General features: G+C 39.5%; 1 protein-coding gene across 2 annotated transcripts in view; it reads right to left on the bottom strand.

The window, feature by feature from the left end:
* Window positions 1-17,809, bottom strand: part of hivep1 (HIVEP zinc finger 1) — an 82,054-nt gene that overhangs the window by 6,340 nt on the left and 57,905 nt on the right. For both annotated transcript variants that reach the window (XM_015357700.2, XM_015357699.2), the window contains exons 4-7: window positions 10,586-16,635; window positions 9,900-10,033; window positions 8,102-8,277; window positions 3,636-3,737 (exon numbers count right to left, since the gene is read on the bottom strand). In XM_015357700.2, coding sequence (XP_015213186.2) covers window positions 3,636-3,737; window positions 8,102-8,277; window positions 9,900-10,033; window positions 10,586-16,635 — 6,462 coding nt within the window. The remainder of the gene's footprint in view (window positions 1-3,635; window positions 3,738-8,101; window positions 8,278-9,899; window positions 10,034-10,585; window positions 16,636-17,809) is intronic.

Below are 17,809 nucleotides of genomic sequence, written 5' to 3' on the forward strand. Positions count from 1 at the left end.
AATGTCTAGCATTTCAATGACTTTTAATGGCAGTATGTCAATCTTCCAAGGTTGGATGAACTACTTTACTCCTGGTAGCATTCCTTTGCAAAATGTCTCTTAAAGAAAGAAACTAGTTATTAGATAACAAATGATTAGTTGCAGTGTGCTAATGCAAAAAATGTGCAAGTGGTCAAAAGAATATCTAATAAACTTGCTTAATTAGAACTGCTTTCTATTTTTCTGAAAAGATGACATCACCATGCCCACACCTACACTGAGTTTTGGAAGAAAAGCTGCAGTCAAATCTGTACAGAAAAAAAAATATTGATGGTAACTGTTGTTCCCAGTACAGAGAAACGTAAGGAGCAGGAAACTGAGACGTTTTAATAATTTAAAATAGGTAGAACAGTTGTTCCACAGCTTTAATGAACCACATAATAATAGGAAGACATCTGCAACAAATGTAATAAATGTTATATTGCCTCCTAGATCCTGTTTTATTGCTTAAGGGTTTTTTGTGCCTTAATGTAATGCTTGCTGGAATAGGTTCAGTGCGTATAGCGCAGTATTAGTATTCAATCCTGATCTTCATTTTTCTGCAATAAATCTGACGATTTCCATAGCTTTTCTTAAGGGGATGATTCACGTATCTAATCAAAGCCGGCAGTGGGAAAGGGCCCACACGGAGATGCTATCATTAGCACGTTTTGTGTGGCAAGGCGGCACTGGCTGAGTTCAGTCGTAATTGCAGATGCTTCGGAAGCTCACTCTCCAGCTAACTCACAGGAAGCAGAACAGAAGACGACCATCCTAACCCCCCCCCGAACATACACACACAGCAGCACCTGCCCCCCCTTCGCTATTTTTTTTTACAGTGCTGGAGGAATTCTCAAAGGCGATTTGTCATCCTCTCCTGTATGAAAGCAGCGTGGGTGTAATGAGGCCCGTTTTCATCCCTGTCACTCGCCCACAACACTGGCGCATGGCTCTAGGTAACTAATTAGAAGGCAAGCTGATGTAGGGGCTGGAAATGCACAGCAAATAAAGGATCCATCACCCACATTCCCACAGATTTAGCAAGATACTGCTGTCAGCCTGAAAAACAAATACTCCAGAGCGTTTGCAACCAAAGAAAACACAAGCTTCTGTACTTTCTAATATTAGAAGCTGTAATTTCCTATTTTAAATTATGTGCATACCACCCACATGTGATTGGAGTCATAAAGAAACAACATTTAGCACTATATAAACATCCACTACCATTCATCTTGCATTCCAAAAGTATTATAGAGGAAACACCAAGTTGTTCCAACTTTATTATTATTTTCAATTTCACTTTCAAGCTTGAGACACAAGAACAGAAAAAATATCTTGTATGGAAATTATTCAAGGTTGCAAATCCAGAGTTAGGTATCTGCTGCAAAAAATAACCAGGTTCCAAATTTAATTTTGGTTAAATTATTTTTAAAAAATGAGTTTGTGTTCATCTTGAAACAGCAGAGGGGTAATTATGATTTTGATAGCATGGCAACTGTTTGTTAATGTTCAATTTAAGTACAATTCTCAGAAAAATCATTACATATAGATGGAAAAATCCTTATTTGATTGTGCAACATTACTAATAATAAATCATAACCACTTTGAAGATAAAGAGGTAAAAGAAATGAAATAGAGTAAAATATTCTTTTATTCCTGGTACTCTTGGCTTAGTTCACTCCTCTTCAGTAAAGACAGACCCAATCTTGGTTCACAGAGGTTAAAGAGTCGCCTTGTTTTTGAAATAGAGCTTTGGTCTCACAAATGAACGATGATGACTCACACTCCCTGAGGTATTTTATTGCGAATCCTTGTTGATCTACTCGGCAGGGGCTACAAATCTGGCAGAAAAGCATCCATCATCTTTATGGAGTGAAGAGGAATAAAAAATACAGTGCACACTCTTCATCAAACATCAACTTACTTCTGCACTTACACCTCTCATTCCGAGTCATAAAACAGAAGGCACATATTTAAAAGGGTATAGTAAAGTATAAATTATAACTTACATTTTTATGCAGTATAAATATATTTCTAAAAGGCCACACATAAAGGAAATCCCAGTGATCAAACTTTACAGGCATTATAACGTGCTACAGGGAAGACTTACTTCTGTGCAAATGATAATGACTCATACGAAACTTTCTGAGATTTTGACACAATTAACTTTGTACGGAACTGTTAAAGTTCTGTATGGCACTGCACAAGCCAACCGAGTTAATGTATCTGAAGTCATTTCAATGTGACGTGTGAAAAAAAAATTCATCCTCAGAGGTACAAACCTAGTTAACCCAAAGTATAAGGTAAGAATCTGTAGATGTAGGTAATTCCCTTATTTGAATCACAGCAGCCCAATTGGTCACAGCTCATCCTGATTGTTCCTGGCATTCGGTGGATTAGAGAGAGCACTTGACAGCCCCCTGAATGGGATGCCAGTCTGTCAAGAAAAATTATCCCCCAACTAAAGCAGCTGGATGGACTGGAGCAACTGGGGTGAAATATCTCACAAAAAGTACAACAGCAGATCAACAGATGGAACTTGAACCCACAGCCAACCAGTTATGAACTCAGAGACTTGTTCAATATGCCACGGCACACCTGAACATTTTACAAACTGCTGTCATGCAATGAACTCTTGCCTCCATGAAAAAACACAGAAAAAAGATAGAACTGACTAAATATGTTTCAGCATTTCACTGGTAACTTTCATGATCTGTCCATACAATGCTTATTTTAACTTCTTAAAATAACTTCTTATAAAAGTAAAAACTACAAAATATTTTTTCAAACATTCAACCCGGTGGTGTTCAGGAAAATGTATTTATACAGAAATGTGATATCTGGTTCATTACTCTCTTATATCTTGATTTAGAAACTCGAGATCCCATCCTCTTTTTTCCTTTTAGCCTCAGTCCACCATACTCAACCAATCCAGCAGACCCAAAAGCTGAGTTTTTTCTAATATAAGGCAATAACTGTTTGTTCATGAACTTTAAAATGAGGCAGAAATACATTATTATTACAAATTATCTTTCTCCAGCACTTGAATGAAGCAAAGGTGATGTAAATGTCTGATTTAATGTGTGAAGCTGGCACCGAGGGAACAGAGATCAAATCACATGACAGTCACATGTACAGTATGTCCACGATCCTTTTTTTAACATTTTGCTTGTTTATTCATTTTTATACCTGCCCACGTTGGAACCTGTAATTATTTCTGTAGCTCTTGGCTACAGCTCATAGAAATGCCACCTGTCCTGCACAGGGAGAATCAGGAAGGGGAGACACACGAGCTCCCATCCACTGAGTTTTTGACATGCCGCCAGACTGGAGAATTCACTCCGACTGGAGGAGCAGCACATCCTTCACGGACACTGCTGCCAGCCTGCGGGCACAGGGGAATCTGCAGAAATCACTAATTGGACAAAAACTGAGAAAGCCCTGCATGAGTAATCTTAAAGTGCTCCTTGGAGATAGATATCCAGCTCCATGGGCTTCTCCTGCTAAAAACTGGCTGGTGATACAATATTTTGAATTCTGATCACCAAGAGAACATAACCCTTATCAATGAATCCGACCAGAAATTACGGGCAATCAGGAATGCAGACAAAGCTTACCTGACTCTTCTGCGTCTTGATCATCTATGAGACCCACAGAAACACCCATTTCCATGCATTTCTTGCTATGGGCTTTGGACTTCATGTGCTTGGTCAGGTTACCTGTGAAGGCAGAAGAAGGTAACAGTTAAATAACACCGCCATGAAAGAGATTTGGGAAATATGAAATGTACAGAATACATTAACAACCCATGCTGTCAAGGCGGAGACACATGGGATCTTTTCAAAACTCTTCACGCTGTGACAGAATCATCTGAGTAGTAAAAGAATGAGCTCTATTGGGCTGATAGTCTTGTCCTTGTTCTTAACATTTCTTATCGCCCACAGGTGAGTGAAAGTAGAGAAACGAAAAATGCTAGTGTTGTGATTAATGACCTTAAAAGTGGATGTAAATAAAGCTCACTTTAAACATGTATAAAAGCTTTAGAAAAAAATCAAAAGAATCATTCAATTAGTGAAAAAAGTTGCGGATTTCCTTTGTAATACTATATTTCAAAGCAGATCTCTTCCTGTTGTTTTACAAAATATTTACACCTATATTTATCAGCAGCACTGAACACAGTGCTAAATATACGCTCCAGCTTATGGTATTGCTTTGTTAGTGTGCTTGGTACTTTTTTACTACTTGAACTGAAAGTTGTAAAGAAAGAGTGGATTAGGATGTGCAATGAATTATCCACCTTGAAGTGTATTGAAATAACCTTTCAGGAGCAACTATAGCACAAAGGCATCAGAAGAAATGTGAAACAGACTGTGAAAGGAACATACTGGCTGAATTGAGATAAATACTAACAAGCTTTTGAGGAATATTTTCCTTAGAATACCATGCAGGTGCTCTAAAAAGCTTCACAGGCTTGCAGTCTTCATACAAGGGGCTATAACTGCAAACACCATCATATAAACTGGTAAGCTCTCTTGTGTACTACTGTATACTGCTGCACAACTGTTGTAATCCTCCCCTCCTTGATCCGGAGTGGAAAACTCAGCTCTACAAAGTAAGCACCATGCTATGGAAACACCAGAGGAATTACTTGGCACATTTTATTGCAAATGCATGAACCACAATCAACAATATATAATACAGATGAATGGAACTCAGTAAAAAACCAAAAAAAACAATATATCAATGACTTGCTCAGTAATTACATGACAAAGTAGCAGCCAAGAATCAAAATGGCTAACTATATGAAAAGCCCATCAGGCTAGGAGAGGACAGCATGCAAAATACTTTTATAAGCAGACAAACCATTTGAATTTCTGTAGTCTTATGAAACAAGAATTAATGAACTGATAAAAGAAAATTCCAAAACTCACAAGTGCACATACTGTACTGTAGATGGGTTTGTGTTTCATTTTATAACATGCAGAGAGGTGTCTGTTTTCACAGCACATTATTGTATTTGGATTTTGTGCAGACAAAATAAGAGAAATAAAGTGTATTATACTCCATCTAGTCATAGAATTACTTTCTAGTACATTTAAATAGATGGCCAGAGGAACAGTGTGGTATTCCTAATGCTGGAATTAAGAAAAGTTCGTCTGTATTGTGTCTACCTATTTTCCTATCCTACCATATCCCAAATATGTTCTGTAGGATTGAGGACAAAGACTTTACCAATCCCTGAAATGTTTTCAGTGCTGTTCTTCAAGAACACCACATCCAGAATTGTGGCTGAGCTTATCAGGATGCTCACCATAAAACTGCACCTTTTTGTCCAGAGAGGGACATGATTCGCCAGCAAGCAGTGCCTTTCACAGAAAACAGCAGCTTCCATTGACCTGTAAGGCACAGCCAGTGCCATGCTGAACTATAGGAGCAATATCTTGTGGACTGAACCTTTTTCTGGGCTTCTGCCATTCTTGCAGTATCCCATTAGAAACAATAGGACACATCACTCCAAAGCCAGGTGTTCTACATTCCACCATCAATTGTTCTGGGACAGCTGTAGCCATATCTGTGAATTCACATGGGGTGATCATTGACTTAGGATTGCCTGACCCACCATAAAAGCCTTGGACATACAGTTCTTAAAATCAGTGGACACACCTGCAGGCACAACTGTGCAGTTAATGATTTCACCATGTGAATTGGAAATTGGATTTGTGTTTACCAAGTACTTTACTGTATTGTTAGGTCCATTCTGACATTCTTTTAGGTTCTGCACTGATGTGTCTTACTTTCTTTTTCCACCAAATATTCCCCACATTGGACTCTGAGAACTATAACTACAACTCTGCTATAGTGTCACTTTTAAGACACCTTTAAGACACCTTAACTGCCTTGAATAAATTAGCACCAAACTGTTCTAAACTTTGATAAATGTCCACAATGAGAGGCACTGGCTGTATTAGGCTACAGATTTACATCATTATACCTGTGGACTTCCACACACATCCTCTGGATAAACACTGTCTTGTGCTACAATCCAATACTGCCAAAAGAACAATTTAATCTAAACTCTACCCATACTGTAACACCTTACAGATATGTTAGATAAGATCCTGAAAAGTATGTCCATATCCAGCAGTGGCTTGAGCTGCACACATCATTCCACTAAATGCTGACAGATGTTCTTGCAGCTGTGGGACTTCATAGCCAACAACAATTAACATAGCTCTGCATGAAATACAGGGACCATTAATGGATAGTGATTCAGAAGCTGCATGTTGCCTGAAATACTGTACAGCTGATGATTTTTTAATCTGTCAACGGCAGATAAAACCTTTGTGGCTTGACATATTAGCCTGGTCTGCTGCTGCCTTCCATGGTGCACCAGAGGTATAGTATGTGCATCAAAAATCTTATCACTTACAGCAGCCTTCTTTCTCATTAGCATAGCACACTATGGAAAAGGTGTGATTTGATGCTGCATTACAGTCCTCAGGACTCCTGAGACATAGGAATGCTTTCAGTTGAATATAGGACATATAGTTCTGTATAGTATTCAGTGCAGCATATATTGTATATGTGTGCCAAACCACAGAACATATTAACATTTCTTATAACTGTTAAGTCTTAGTAGCACAGCAGCTTATTTTGTAACTAAGAACGTTTTGAAGGCATGTAGGCAGTATTGATTTGCTGTTCCATTTCCCAGAGTATGTGGGCAGTGAGGTGATCCTTCATTGAGTCACACTGACCTTTTAAGAAATTGAGAAGCATAGGTTTATATTTTCATTCCTCTAGAAAACCATTTCAAATAATATGATTTAAGAAAAGGACTATGTGGCTCATTTTTTTTTATCATGTTACAGTCCTTAAACAAATATTCCACTCGTTAATATGCCTTGCTTTCCTTTTTCAGAAACCCGTAAACGTGGTGTTTTTACCAGGCTTGTAGGGGCTTAAACTGAATTTCCACTTTTGCACTATAAATATCATGAAAGTCCATAAGGTAATATTTTAAGCACATCTTTTATATTACTTTGATATTTTTAACCTCTTTAACCAATTTATAGACATTTATATAACAAGGAGCATTAAAAGAAAAGTGAACAAGTACCAAGATGTAACTGTACTCAAACTCAAATAAAAATTAAGTTAAAATCTTCTAATTTCTTCTAATAGTTAAAAAAGTCTAATTCTCATTAGTGGAAATAAAACATGACTGTAAACTACATTATTATACTTATTACTTTAGTACTTTGTATTATACTCATTACATTAAGTACACTTTTATTTCTGTACAATTTCTATAATGATATGTAGAGTACATCTATTATATACCTACAGTAACTGTAACTTAACCTTATCAAGCAAGAATCAAAATGTCCTATATCACAGTGGCAAAGGGGTACGTTTTATACAGATTAGGTAAATGTCCCTATGTCCCTAGACAGTGCAAGTGAGGAGGACATATTCACAGTGAATGAGAGAATCCTGAGGCCAGGGCTAAGAGGTGTAAAAAGACTTTGATAAAGAATTCTTGCTGTGCTCTAAAACATGCAAAACACTGTTTTATATCACATTTTTAGAATGACACATAGCAGACTGATAAAGTTCTACTTAAAAAAGGTGAATATGACACAAAATTAGTTCAATAAGAACTAATGATTTTATATATTATTAGCTTTAAACCCAGCTCTAATTATTTAATAAGTTCTCGTTCTTTTATTTGGCAAAAAATACTCCTCAGTTTCTGCTGTTTATTGCTAAATAATTTATTACTTGTATGGTTATGTAGAATGAAGAATACTATTAATAATGTTTATAAAGTTATAGAAAGTTAAAGTTCTGCTGTATAAAAAATGCCACTATGGAAGGAAGATCAGTTCTTTTTAAATAATTTATATTTAATTGAATATTTTTCTGCCTTCCTTCCATATAAACCCTATTAATACAGAAAACATACCCTATACAGTATATATCTAGTGTTTAGCATTTATTTGTATTTTAAAAGATTTTGGAAAAGTGTGCATACACATGAGATTCTTGTTAATTTTTTTCCATGCTTTCAGTGCCTCACCTTTAGTTTTGAAGGAAAAGTTACAGTAGGTGCAGTGGTAGGGGCGGACATCTGTGTGGGTTCGAATGTGCTTCCTCAACATGCTGGGCTTCTTACATCGGATCCCACACTCTTCACAGATGTACTTCCCTCTGCCCCTGCCCCGCACGTACACATAATCCTCATTTGACTTGTACCTGGGAATGAAACGTCAAGAGCAGAGTCAGATTTCCATTAAAGACTGGATGACCCAGGAATGAATCAGTTACATGACAGCCCTAAACGTCAACTCAAAATGGTCAAATATCTTATTTTTTAAATATTTTGAATTTTTCATATACTGTACTTTAAGGTGCATAATGTGTGTATCTCTCTCACCAGAGAGATACACACTGTTCTCGAATGTAAAAAAAAACACTTGATGCAGAAATGTCTTTACCAAGAAAGATACTTAATATTTGCTCAGAAGTGTCTGAAATTATTGGGACCTATAATGTTTAGTGCTCCACTTTCCTTCCAGGCCTTGTATTGATTACATAGACTGTTTTGTCTTTAGTATAAGTTGTATTGAATCTGTGGCTGCTCAGACGGCAAGGGCATCTAGCTCCTGACTGGAAGGTCCTGGGTTCAATCCCAGGTAGGGGCAAGTGATGTAGCTTGCTCTAAATCCTTCCAGAGGGCTCCCAGGTCCACTCAGCCTACTTTCCAAATGAGTACCAGGGGATAATCCTTCTGGGGGTAATAGGCCAGTCAGAGCATGATGCTGACCATATCACCTCCACCTCCAGTGTCAGATGGTTGAGAAAAATGGGGGCCCTCACCCCCCTTTCCCCCATGGGCATTTATGGCCTGAAAAGGGGAGCTAACCTACAGTACCTACCTACATAAGCTGTATGAATGGCACTGAAATCCTCAGATTAGAAGAAATGATACAAAATATTTCATAAAGAAAAATGTTTCTTTTTTAACAAACAGTATTTCTACACCATGAAAGCAAGACAAAACATTAAAATGTATTTCAGAATGTGGAAAACAAATCTGTATATATATACTGATGGTAAAAAGAAACACATCATTTTCTGGAATGAGAATAGTATAGAAGGTTTCAGCAGACTGGCAGTACAGATGACCGTCCAAGATCTGGTCGCCCTTGAGTGACCACACCAGAGCAGGACCGAAACATCAGACTGGTCCATCTGAGAGACCATTTCAGATCTGCCACATGTACTGCTGCTGAAACTGCAGGCAGACACAATGCCCAAATCAGTGACAGGACACTGTGCTGCTGGCCTGAGAGCAAGGTGACCTGCCAGAGGCCCTCTGCTCACACCTCCTAGACATCACACCCGACTGGCTTGGGCCAGACAGAGGCTGCGATGGACTCGTCAGCAGAGGCATCAGGTCCTCTTCACGGACGAGTCACTCTTCAGCCTGTTCCATGCAGACGGGAGGGCCAGAGTGTGGAGGAGGAGGTGTTGTGTTTTTTTCCCATCAGTATATATAGAAAACATATACAAATTGATTTGACTAGATTTTAAACATTTTTAAGGTTTAATATGCACTGTTTACATGTTATACCCACATAAAGCATGATATTTACTGTTGACTGATTAAACATTTTTGGTTTAATAAAGTAATGCCAATCTTACTTTTAATGTTGACAATACATGCTATGATAAAAGGCTTATGGCATGAAGTCGATTATAAATTTACCACAAGAAACAAATCTAACCATTTCTATATTTCAGTAGTAAGTAACTATGCACTTGCTTTCTGTTTTTTTTCTCACATTTTGGCTTGTATTTGTAGTAGTACGTACCCTCCATCAAAGATTTTGACTCGTCTTGGCTCACTTTTAGTTGAAGACTCCTTGTCTGACTCGCTGGTCTGTTGGTTTTCTGCTTTGCCTTTATTGTTTTTTTCCTTTGGCAAAGACGTCTGAGGGGCTAAAACCTTTTTAGGTTAAAAAAGTTAAGAATCGTAGATAGTCTTAGAAAGGTATTTATTATCCAAACTTCTATGCATTTTTCATTTTCTGTACTGAACTGACAGAGTTGTGGTAATGTTTATAATAAAAAACGTGTTCCTCTAACAATATTTAAAATGGTTAAAAATGAATAAAACTGAATGAGGCATATATGTTAGCAGTCATAAATTACAGACTAAAATAAAGTACACACATCAGTAATTCATTTGCTATGGTTACTTGTGGGATTTTGTGCTAATTTAAATGGCAGATTATAATATATAATAAAAAAGTACATTTTAATCTGCAAAAAATACCACAGGCAACAATTTCAAATTAATTAATACATATGCTTGCATTAAATTATTTCCTAAAATGTCATTAAAACTTTCTTAAAGTTTAAATATTTAATAATTGTATTAACTCGATGATTAAATAATATATAACCAAACTAATATTCAGCAATACTCAATTATAATTAAATAATAATTACATTCAATCAAATGTAATGCAGATAATTGTATTACTTAGCAAATTACCTTGGGTAAGCTGTTCTTCAACTTGCTGGAGTACGCCAAGATGTCAGATTTGGAGCTTGTGGTTATTGCTTGAGTGTAGTGTGTTTTCTTTGCTTTCTGTTTGGAATTGAAAAGCGACAGAGCCACTTTTGTCGGCAGTCCAAGTGGATTTGGGTTGTTTGTACTAATGGACCAGGTGGCATAGGCCGAAATACGCTGGTCAGCCTGAAGGACATGCAGAGGCTTTCTTTTCATTAGGAAACACCAGGTGAAACTCGTTGTGGTCTTCAGGCTGGGAAATGACAAACGATGGCTATCCCTCGCGTTAACAACTGAAACCGATGAGGCGAGTTTAACCTGACCCTGGAAACTCTGTGACCTCAACTGGGTTTTTGCAGAAGATCTTTCCTCAGTCTTGCCTTGAGATTTCAGTGCAGAATGGGCAGTTTGAGGTGAGACGGGTGGCCCTGGGGACATTCGTATCACAGAATTTGACACAGGATAGACTGCTGGCATTTCTTTTTCTGAGACTTCTCCTATAGCCTCTGTTGCTCTGGGTATACAGGTTTTGGATGCTTGGCTGTTAACAACCTTTTCAATCTCAGGCTTTTCCAGATGCTGCTGGGAGTTTTCTGAGTCTAATGGACTATCAGCTGGTTCGGTGGTACACACCTGTCTAACCAGCATGAGCTTCCTTTGTCTCGTCACCTCTCCCATCCTTGTGTTTAAGAAGTTCAGTGATCTGCCATCAGTTGAGCATGCAGATCCGTGTTCATCTTTTGCTCGTTTCTGGTGCTTCTCCATGGCAATGTCTAAGCTGTTGGCAGGTGAAAGCATGCGTTTGCTCGAAGCAGTAGGCTCCTGTTGAGGATAAAGGCCCACAGGTTGTATTTTCTGAACACAGTTTGTGGCACCTAATGTAGACATGTTTCTGCTCTCACCAATGGGGTTCTGATTCTCAATTACTTGAATATATTTTACCTGGGGATTAACAGAAGCTTGTGGCTTGTCTTGTTGAACATGTGGCAAACTTCTAATATCCGTGTCTGTGATTTGCACTGGAGCAGTGCTTACTTTGCAAGCAGTTGCACATGAAGAATTGACCTGATCTTGGGTTACTAATATCTGAGGCAAAGAGGTGAGGTTTGCTAGGCTGAATGATGACGAATTGTTCTGAAGGGTCCCAGGCAAAACAATGGATGCTACTGGCTGTATCGGTCCAGGCGAGGGAGTTGCAATAATTTGCTGCACTTGTGGGACCATATAGAGATTCTGGATTGCATCTGAAGGCTTGGAAACAGTAATAACTTCATTTGAAACAGGAAGCGAGATTACAGGTACACTACTTGATGCACTTGGGAGCAAATATGACTGGCTTGTTTTCAAAGGGGAAACTTGCAGTTGATATTTGGGTACATAGTTTTTCTTTTCTTGCAAATCAAGTGTAACAGCAGAATTATTTTGGATTTCTCCTTGGCCAGCTAATATTTGCCCTGAAGAACGCTGAACTCTTTGACCACTCAGGCCTGTGGAGATATGTTGCCATGGATGTGGAAGCCCATAAACGGGAGGATGCTGAGTGCTTGTTTGACTGCCCAAATTAACACTCTGGACTAAATTTTCACTCTTATTTTGAAAAATGTCACCATGACTGGCTGAGTGCATCATCATAGGTTGCATGGAAGATCTACTAGCAGCCTGAAGCTTGTGTTGTTGAACTGGAGCCATATTGACAGAAGAACCATGTTGGAAAGACATGGGAAGATTTCCTCGTTGCTGCTGGGTTTCAGGACCAATTTTTAAAGACATCTGCCGAACTAATGGTCCCCTTCTTCTTTCAATGAGAGGCACCTGAACTCCTGTAACTGCAGGAGTCTTGGGTAAAACTGTCTCCATAGGTGACAGAGATCTAGTAGGTGATATGCTACCACAGTCAAAGGATTTGCTGCGGTACTCTGAAGTAACCTCCACTGATGGTTGAGTGCAACTGATTTGCTCAGATGCAGCTCGTCTCATTTCCCTAGAGTGTGAACCAGGGACTCCCAGAGTATTGCAGCCCACTGGTGGTCCTTGATATTCAGGGGGCTTTCCAATACCTTCTGTCTTCAGTGGGCTCTCTGGCTTTGTCACCTCTTCCCGGTCAAAAGAGGCCGATATGCTAGAACAACGTGACAAACTGCTGTCCCGGCTTAGGCTCCTCGATAAGGTAGATTCAAAACTGGATTCCCCAGAGGAATGCTCTATTTCAGCTAATCGGATTCTTTTCTTCTTAGGTGGGAGCTTTTCCGTTGGTAATTTAGAAAGACTTTCACTGCGTTGGGGCCAGTTAAAAGTTTCTACAGGCTTTTCTTGTTCATTGACCTGGCTTTCCTGCTCCCTGTCGGGCTCCTCTGTTACCAAGATTTCGGGAACTTGAATGTTGTTTTGCCGAACGAGTCTTGATTGCTGTACAGGAACGACATTCTCACAAGGAACTGATATGCGATCATCATGCTGGTCAGCCCTTGGCTTTTCTGGAGTAACAGGTTGTTTCTGTATAGGGGCCAACTCAGAATGTCCATCTTTGCTAGTAGTAACCCTAGATATAGGCATTGGTTTAGTTTTACTCTGGATTTCTTTTTCCTGTAAATTCACAGGCGAACCTCTTTCAAAAGATTCTGATTTGTCAAATGAACTGGGCCTGCTCAATGAGTTAGTGTGTTGAATTACTGAAATGCCACTGCCCTGTCTCTTTATGTCTCCTCTTTCTTTACCGGTAACACTTATCTGAGCTTCTCTGATAGGAGACAGTCTTGAATCTACTGTTTCTGTCCCTCTTGCCACAAGCTGCACTTGAGAGGTTTGTGCTTTGCTACTAGTAGGTTTAGGATCTACCATTACAGAAGTATGCGAGGAGAAAATTCTACCCTGAACATCTTTAAGCATTTGGCTTGAGACAGAATCAAAACTTCCAGAGCTAGGAGCTGTGGTTTCCGTTGGGGATTGCTCATCATCATCACCAACACTTTTCATTTTTCTTCTTTTTCTTATTAAAGGTGGCTGCTCCAGCACACCTGTGGCACCTGTAACTATGTAGTGAAAGACATGGGGCTGTGTGTTGCGTGGAACGGTATCCTGATCTGTCTCGCGGGTTGATACAGTCTTGCTTTTTGGTCCGTGCAACTCAGAGCAGTAGAATTTTTTATGATTTTCAAAGTTCTCCAGTTTTCTATACCGGTTTCGACATGTTTCACACTCATACATTGTCCCTCGGCTCTGTTGAGACTTTTTAGTTTTCTCTGGACCAGGCCCATGTTCAAATGACTTACTTCTTGGCATAATTTCTGCTGCCAAGGTGGATCCATGGTAACTTTCATCTACAGACCTTGTTGAAGCAAGGCTATGGCCTTCACTAGTTGAAGAGTCTTCAATTGCTGTCTGTCTTACTAGCGTTCGAGGGTGAACAGCTGGATTTGGGGTGGGAGGGCCAGATAGGAATACATCATCATTAAAGGATCCAATTTTCTCATCAAATGACTGACATCGAGGTGGATGGGTTCCAGGTGCTACGTTAGGGGGAAGAGCTGAGTATCCAGGTGTTGCGGGCATGGAATTGCTTCTGGTTATTGGTAAACAGTCCATGGATGGATATTGAGGAGGGACTGATAAAAGGAATACTTGTTTAGATTTATCTGTAGGGGTAAAAGGAGATTTTGGTATGTCAGAGCTTGAGCTTGTCCTTCTGCTCATTGGTTTAAGGTCAAACTGAAAAGAGTCTTTAAATATGTACGATTTTGGAGAATCTATACTTCCTCTTCTTGAGAGAGAGGTCCGTCTTGGTTTGACACTATCTAACTGTTTATCATCTACCAGTGCTTCATTGTCTGATATTAACTTAGAAATGCGCTCTTCAAGAGATTTCGTCTCTAGAGGTGGGCGCATCTGGCCTGGTACAGCTGACAATTTCTCTGCGTAGTTTGCTGACATTACTACAGAAGGTATTCCAGTCAAAGGGCTCTTATTGACATCCATCTCCACAGCTGAAATGATCTTAACAAAGGGGCTAGGAGGACTCATTGTTTGATCTGCACTTTCTGACCGTGAAAAGTAACCAGAATCTGTGCTCCCTAAACTCCGTGGGCTTAACAGGCATTTGCCTTGCTGCTGCTGAGAGAAGTCTGTTGCTTGCTGTCTTTGCAACTGGGCATGCCCTCCTCCTGGGGGTGACTTAGGGGGCTGGTCCTCATCGTCACTTACAGATTCCTGCTGAAGGCTATTTCCATCAACTTCCTTTAAAGAAGACAATACCATTACATTTGACCTTATACTTGCTGTCTGAAAATCTCTTTGCCTCTGTGCTGTAGAAAGCTCCGGGGCAGAATCCATTACTCGAGGACTGTCAGCCCGCAAAGGGGAAACATTCACCGGGTAAACAACTACTTTTGGTAAAGCAGCTGTTACTTTGGGTTCCGACGAGTTTTGATTGGTTCCTGATTTTGCAATCTCATAAGCAGCTAGAGGCTCATCCAAAAGGTTACCTTGTGTGGAGCTAGAATTCTGCACACTGCTCTCAGAGAGGGCTGTAAGACTGCTTTGTGAGGATTCTGGGTCCAAATTCCTTTCATCAGCTGTGCTTTCATCATCGCTTTCTCCACTTTCTTCCACGTCAGAATGTGTACCAAGTGCTTTGTCAGACTCCTGTGACAGTATCCCACTACTGGAATCCGGCCGTATGACCAGGCCCAGCTTTATAGCATGTGCATGGGACTTTTTGTGCTTATATAAATTGCTTTTTGTCTTAAAGGAAAACCCACATGTGACACAAGGGTAGGGTCGTTCTCCTGTGTGAGATCGTATGTGCTTCAGCAGGACACTAGGTTTGGCACAAGCCCGATTACAGTATTCACAAACATATTTTCCTTGTTTTTTGGGTTTCTGGTCCTTTACAGAGATATTGCACATTGTTTCCACTGCAGGGTTTATAATAGTGGCCATTTGGACTTGATTACTGGGCACACTAGCAGAGGCAGACTGGCACGTGTGGACCACTGGCTGACTCTGTGAAAGAGCCTGAGGACCTGATGGAACAGGCGCATGATTCACTGAAGGCATTGGTGCTACATTATAAGACTGTTGAAAGCCATGCTTTTCTTGGCTTTTCTGATGGTGGGTAGCTGACTGCGTGAAATCCTGCACAGTTTTCTGAGGATTCTGTTGCCCACCCGTTGAAAGAACTGGAGTGTGCTGATAATGCAGCTGAGACACTGTCTGATTAAGTGCTTGCCCACTTTTTAGAGCTGGTGGTATTTGCACAGTCTGTGGAATACTGGAATACAAGTGTTGTCCCGAAAGAAGTTCAGATTGTGACAGTGAAGGCAGCTGTTGGACCCTCATATTCACACTGGACATTCCAGTGGTCTGTCCAGTGGATTGGACCTGGATTGGTCCAGGATTGCCAGCTGGAGCAATGGAAAGGGAGCTTTTCTTCTGTGTCAATGAACTGAGGTCTGGCTCCATGGCTTTTAACAAAACTTCAAGCGAAGCACTGGCATGTGAAGGAGAGGCACTGTTTGAAATGCCAGGTGGGCTGCCACTGGACTTACAGCTCCAAGTTTCACTTAACATGGAAGCAGTGGGAGGCTGTCTGGTTGTGACTTCTTGCAGCAAGGAGGGTTTATCTTTTACTCGCCATTGTGATTTGCCCCCCTGCTGCTGCTCTTCAGCTTCCTGCCCCTGGCAGGGGTCAAATGGCTGCTGCTGACCCACAGATGCCTCAGTCTGCATTAGTCCCTCACCATCGTCCGATTTCAAAGCTGCTTCACTGTTCACTGCTTTGCTCTGGGGGGGTTTCTGCATGTGTTTGTCATCTTCCAGGTTTCCATTCTTCACAGGAGAAGTGCTTAAATTATTTAAAGAGCTTGGGAAAGCAGACGAAGGTGTGCCTGCCTTTGCTGTGGATGCAGAGATTTTTGTCTGTGAAGGTTTCTTCACCGGCGATTTGGGAATTTTCTTCAGATGGTTTTCAGTCACCACCTTCTTTCGTTTTAAACCTTTAACAGCATCTGTACCTCTTCTGCCATTTTCATTGGTACCTGCAAAACAGAGGGAAACAACTGAAACTCCCCTCATTACTGCAGAGTCAGCTCCACATTAGTGCAGTCACCTCCACATTATTTCAGTCTTATTTTTAGCCCTTAAGTGAAGACATTTTATTTTAAATAAAATAATAAAATAAGGCACTGCACGCCTAATATACTGTAAGTCCTTTGATATACTGAGTTTTATGTTTGAGATAAAACAGTAACAGATTTTTTAAAACTTAAAACAGAAATAAAAAAAATTAAAAACTAGTTTAACATTGAGTCACATTATTAGATTTTGAAGAGACTAATTTAATGCAATATTTTTCACCTATCAAATTTTATTTGTGTTATAAATTTGCAGATTGCAGCCCCCCTGTATGTTGTGAGCACTCTTCCATTTCAGTGATAGTGGTTACACAGCAAGTAAACATTTTAAATTAAACCAATGCATTGTAAGAGTTTGTAAAATACAGTATTAAAATTACTGTTGTGTCAATAAAGAATTATACTGCTAAAGTGGAGTTTTTCTATTAAATACTTCTATTAAATATTTCTGAATTTTTTCATTTTATTATTTACTCATTGCTTCATCAGTAATAACCCTGCCTCAATAATTTAATATTGTTATATCATTTTATAATCACTTAATAATTTCAAATTAAAAAAACATAGTATCTTAAAATGAAGAGGTTAATAACTTCTACATAAAGAAGCACCACATGCCTTCCAAAGTGGGTAATGTGAGATTACAGTATTTACCTAAAAATCGAAAAGCCCAGTCTTAGCTTTTGAAACAAACAGAATCTTTGTTTAGTGCAAATTTCATTACAACTGATGTCTGCACCCTCTTTGAAATGCCAGTGTTTTCAAAAAGGAGGTGGGGTTGCAGTCTGTAGTGTAGTGGTAGTTTCGTATCGTTTAGAAAACCTATGCCATTCTACCCCAGTAAAAACTGAATCTCTCTCAGCATGTATGACTTGATACCGTCTGCACCACCCACACACTCCCCAAAAACATTTCTCTCCATCTAAATGAACTGAGCTATCATGCTCAGCGAGCTAAATCTTCACATGAGTTGGCTAGAAAACACCTCTGAAGCTTAAAAATAATAAAACCATGTCTAAACTAATTCATCATTATGCTACCTACTTCTAGTTTACACATTTGGCTTTGCTGCATAAAA

This window comes from Lepisosteus oculatus, chromosome 10 (genome assembly GCF_040954835.1).
Source record: "Lepisosteus oculatus isolate fLepOcu1 chromosome 10, fLepOcu1.hap2, whole genome shotgun sequence".
Lineage (NCBI taxonomy): Eukaryota > Metazoa > Chordata > Actinopteri > Semionotiformes > Lepisosteidae > Lepisosteus > Lepisosteus oculatus.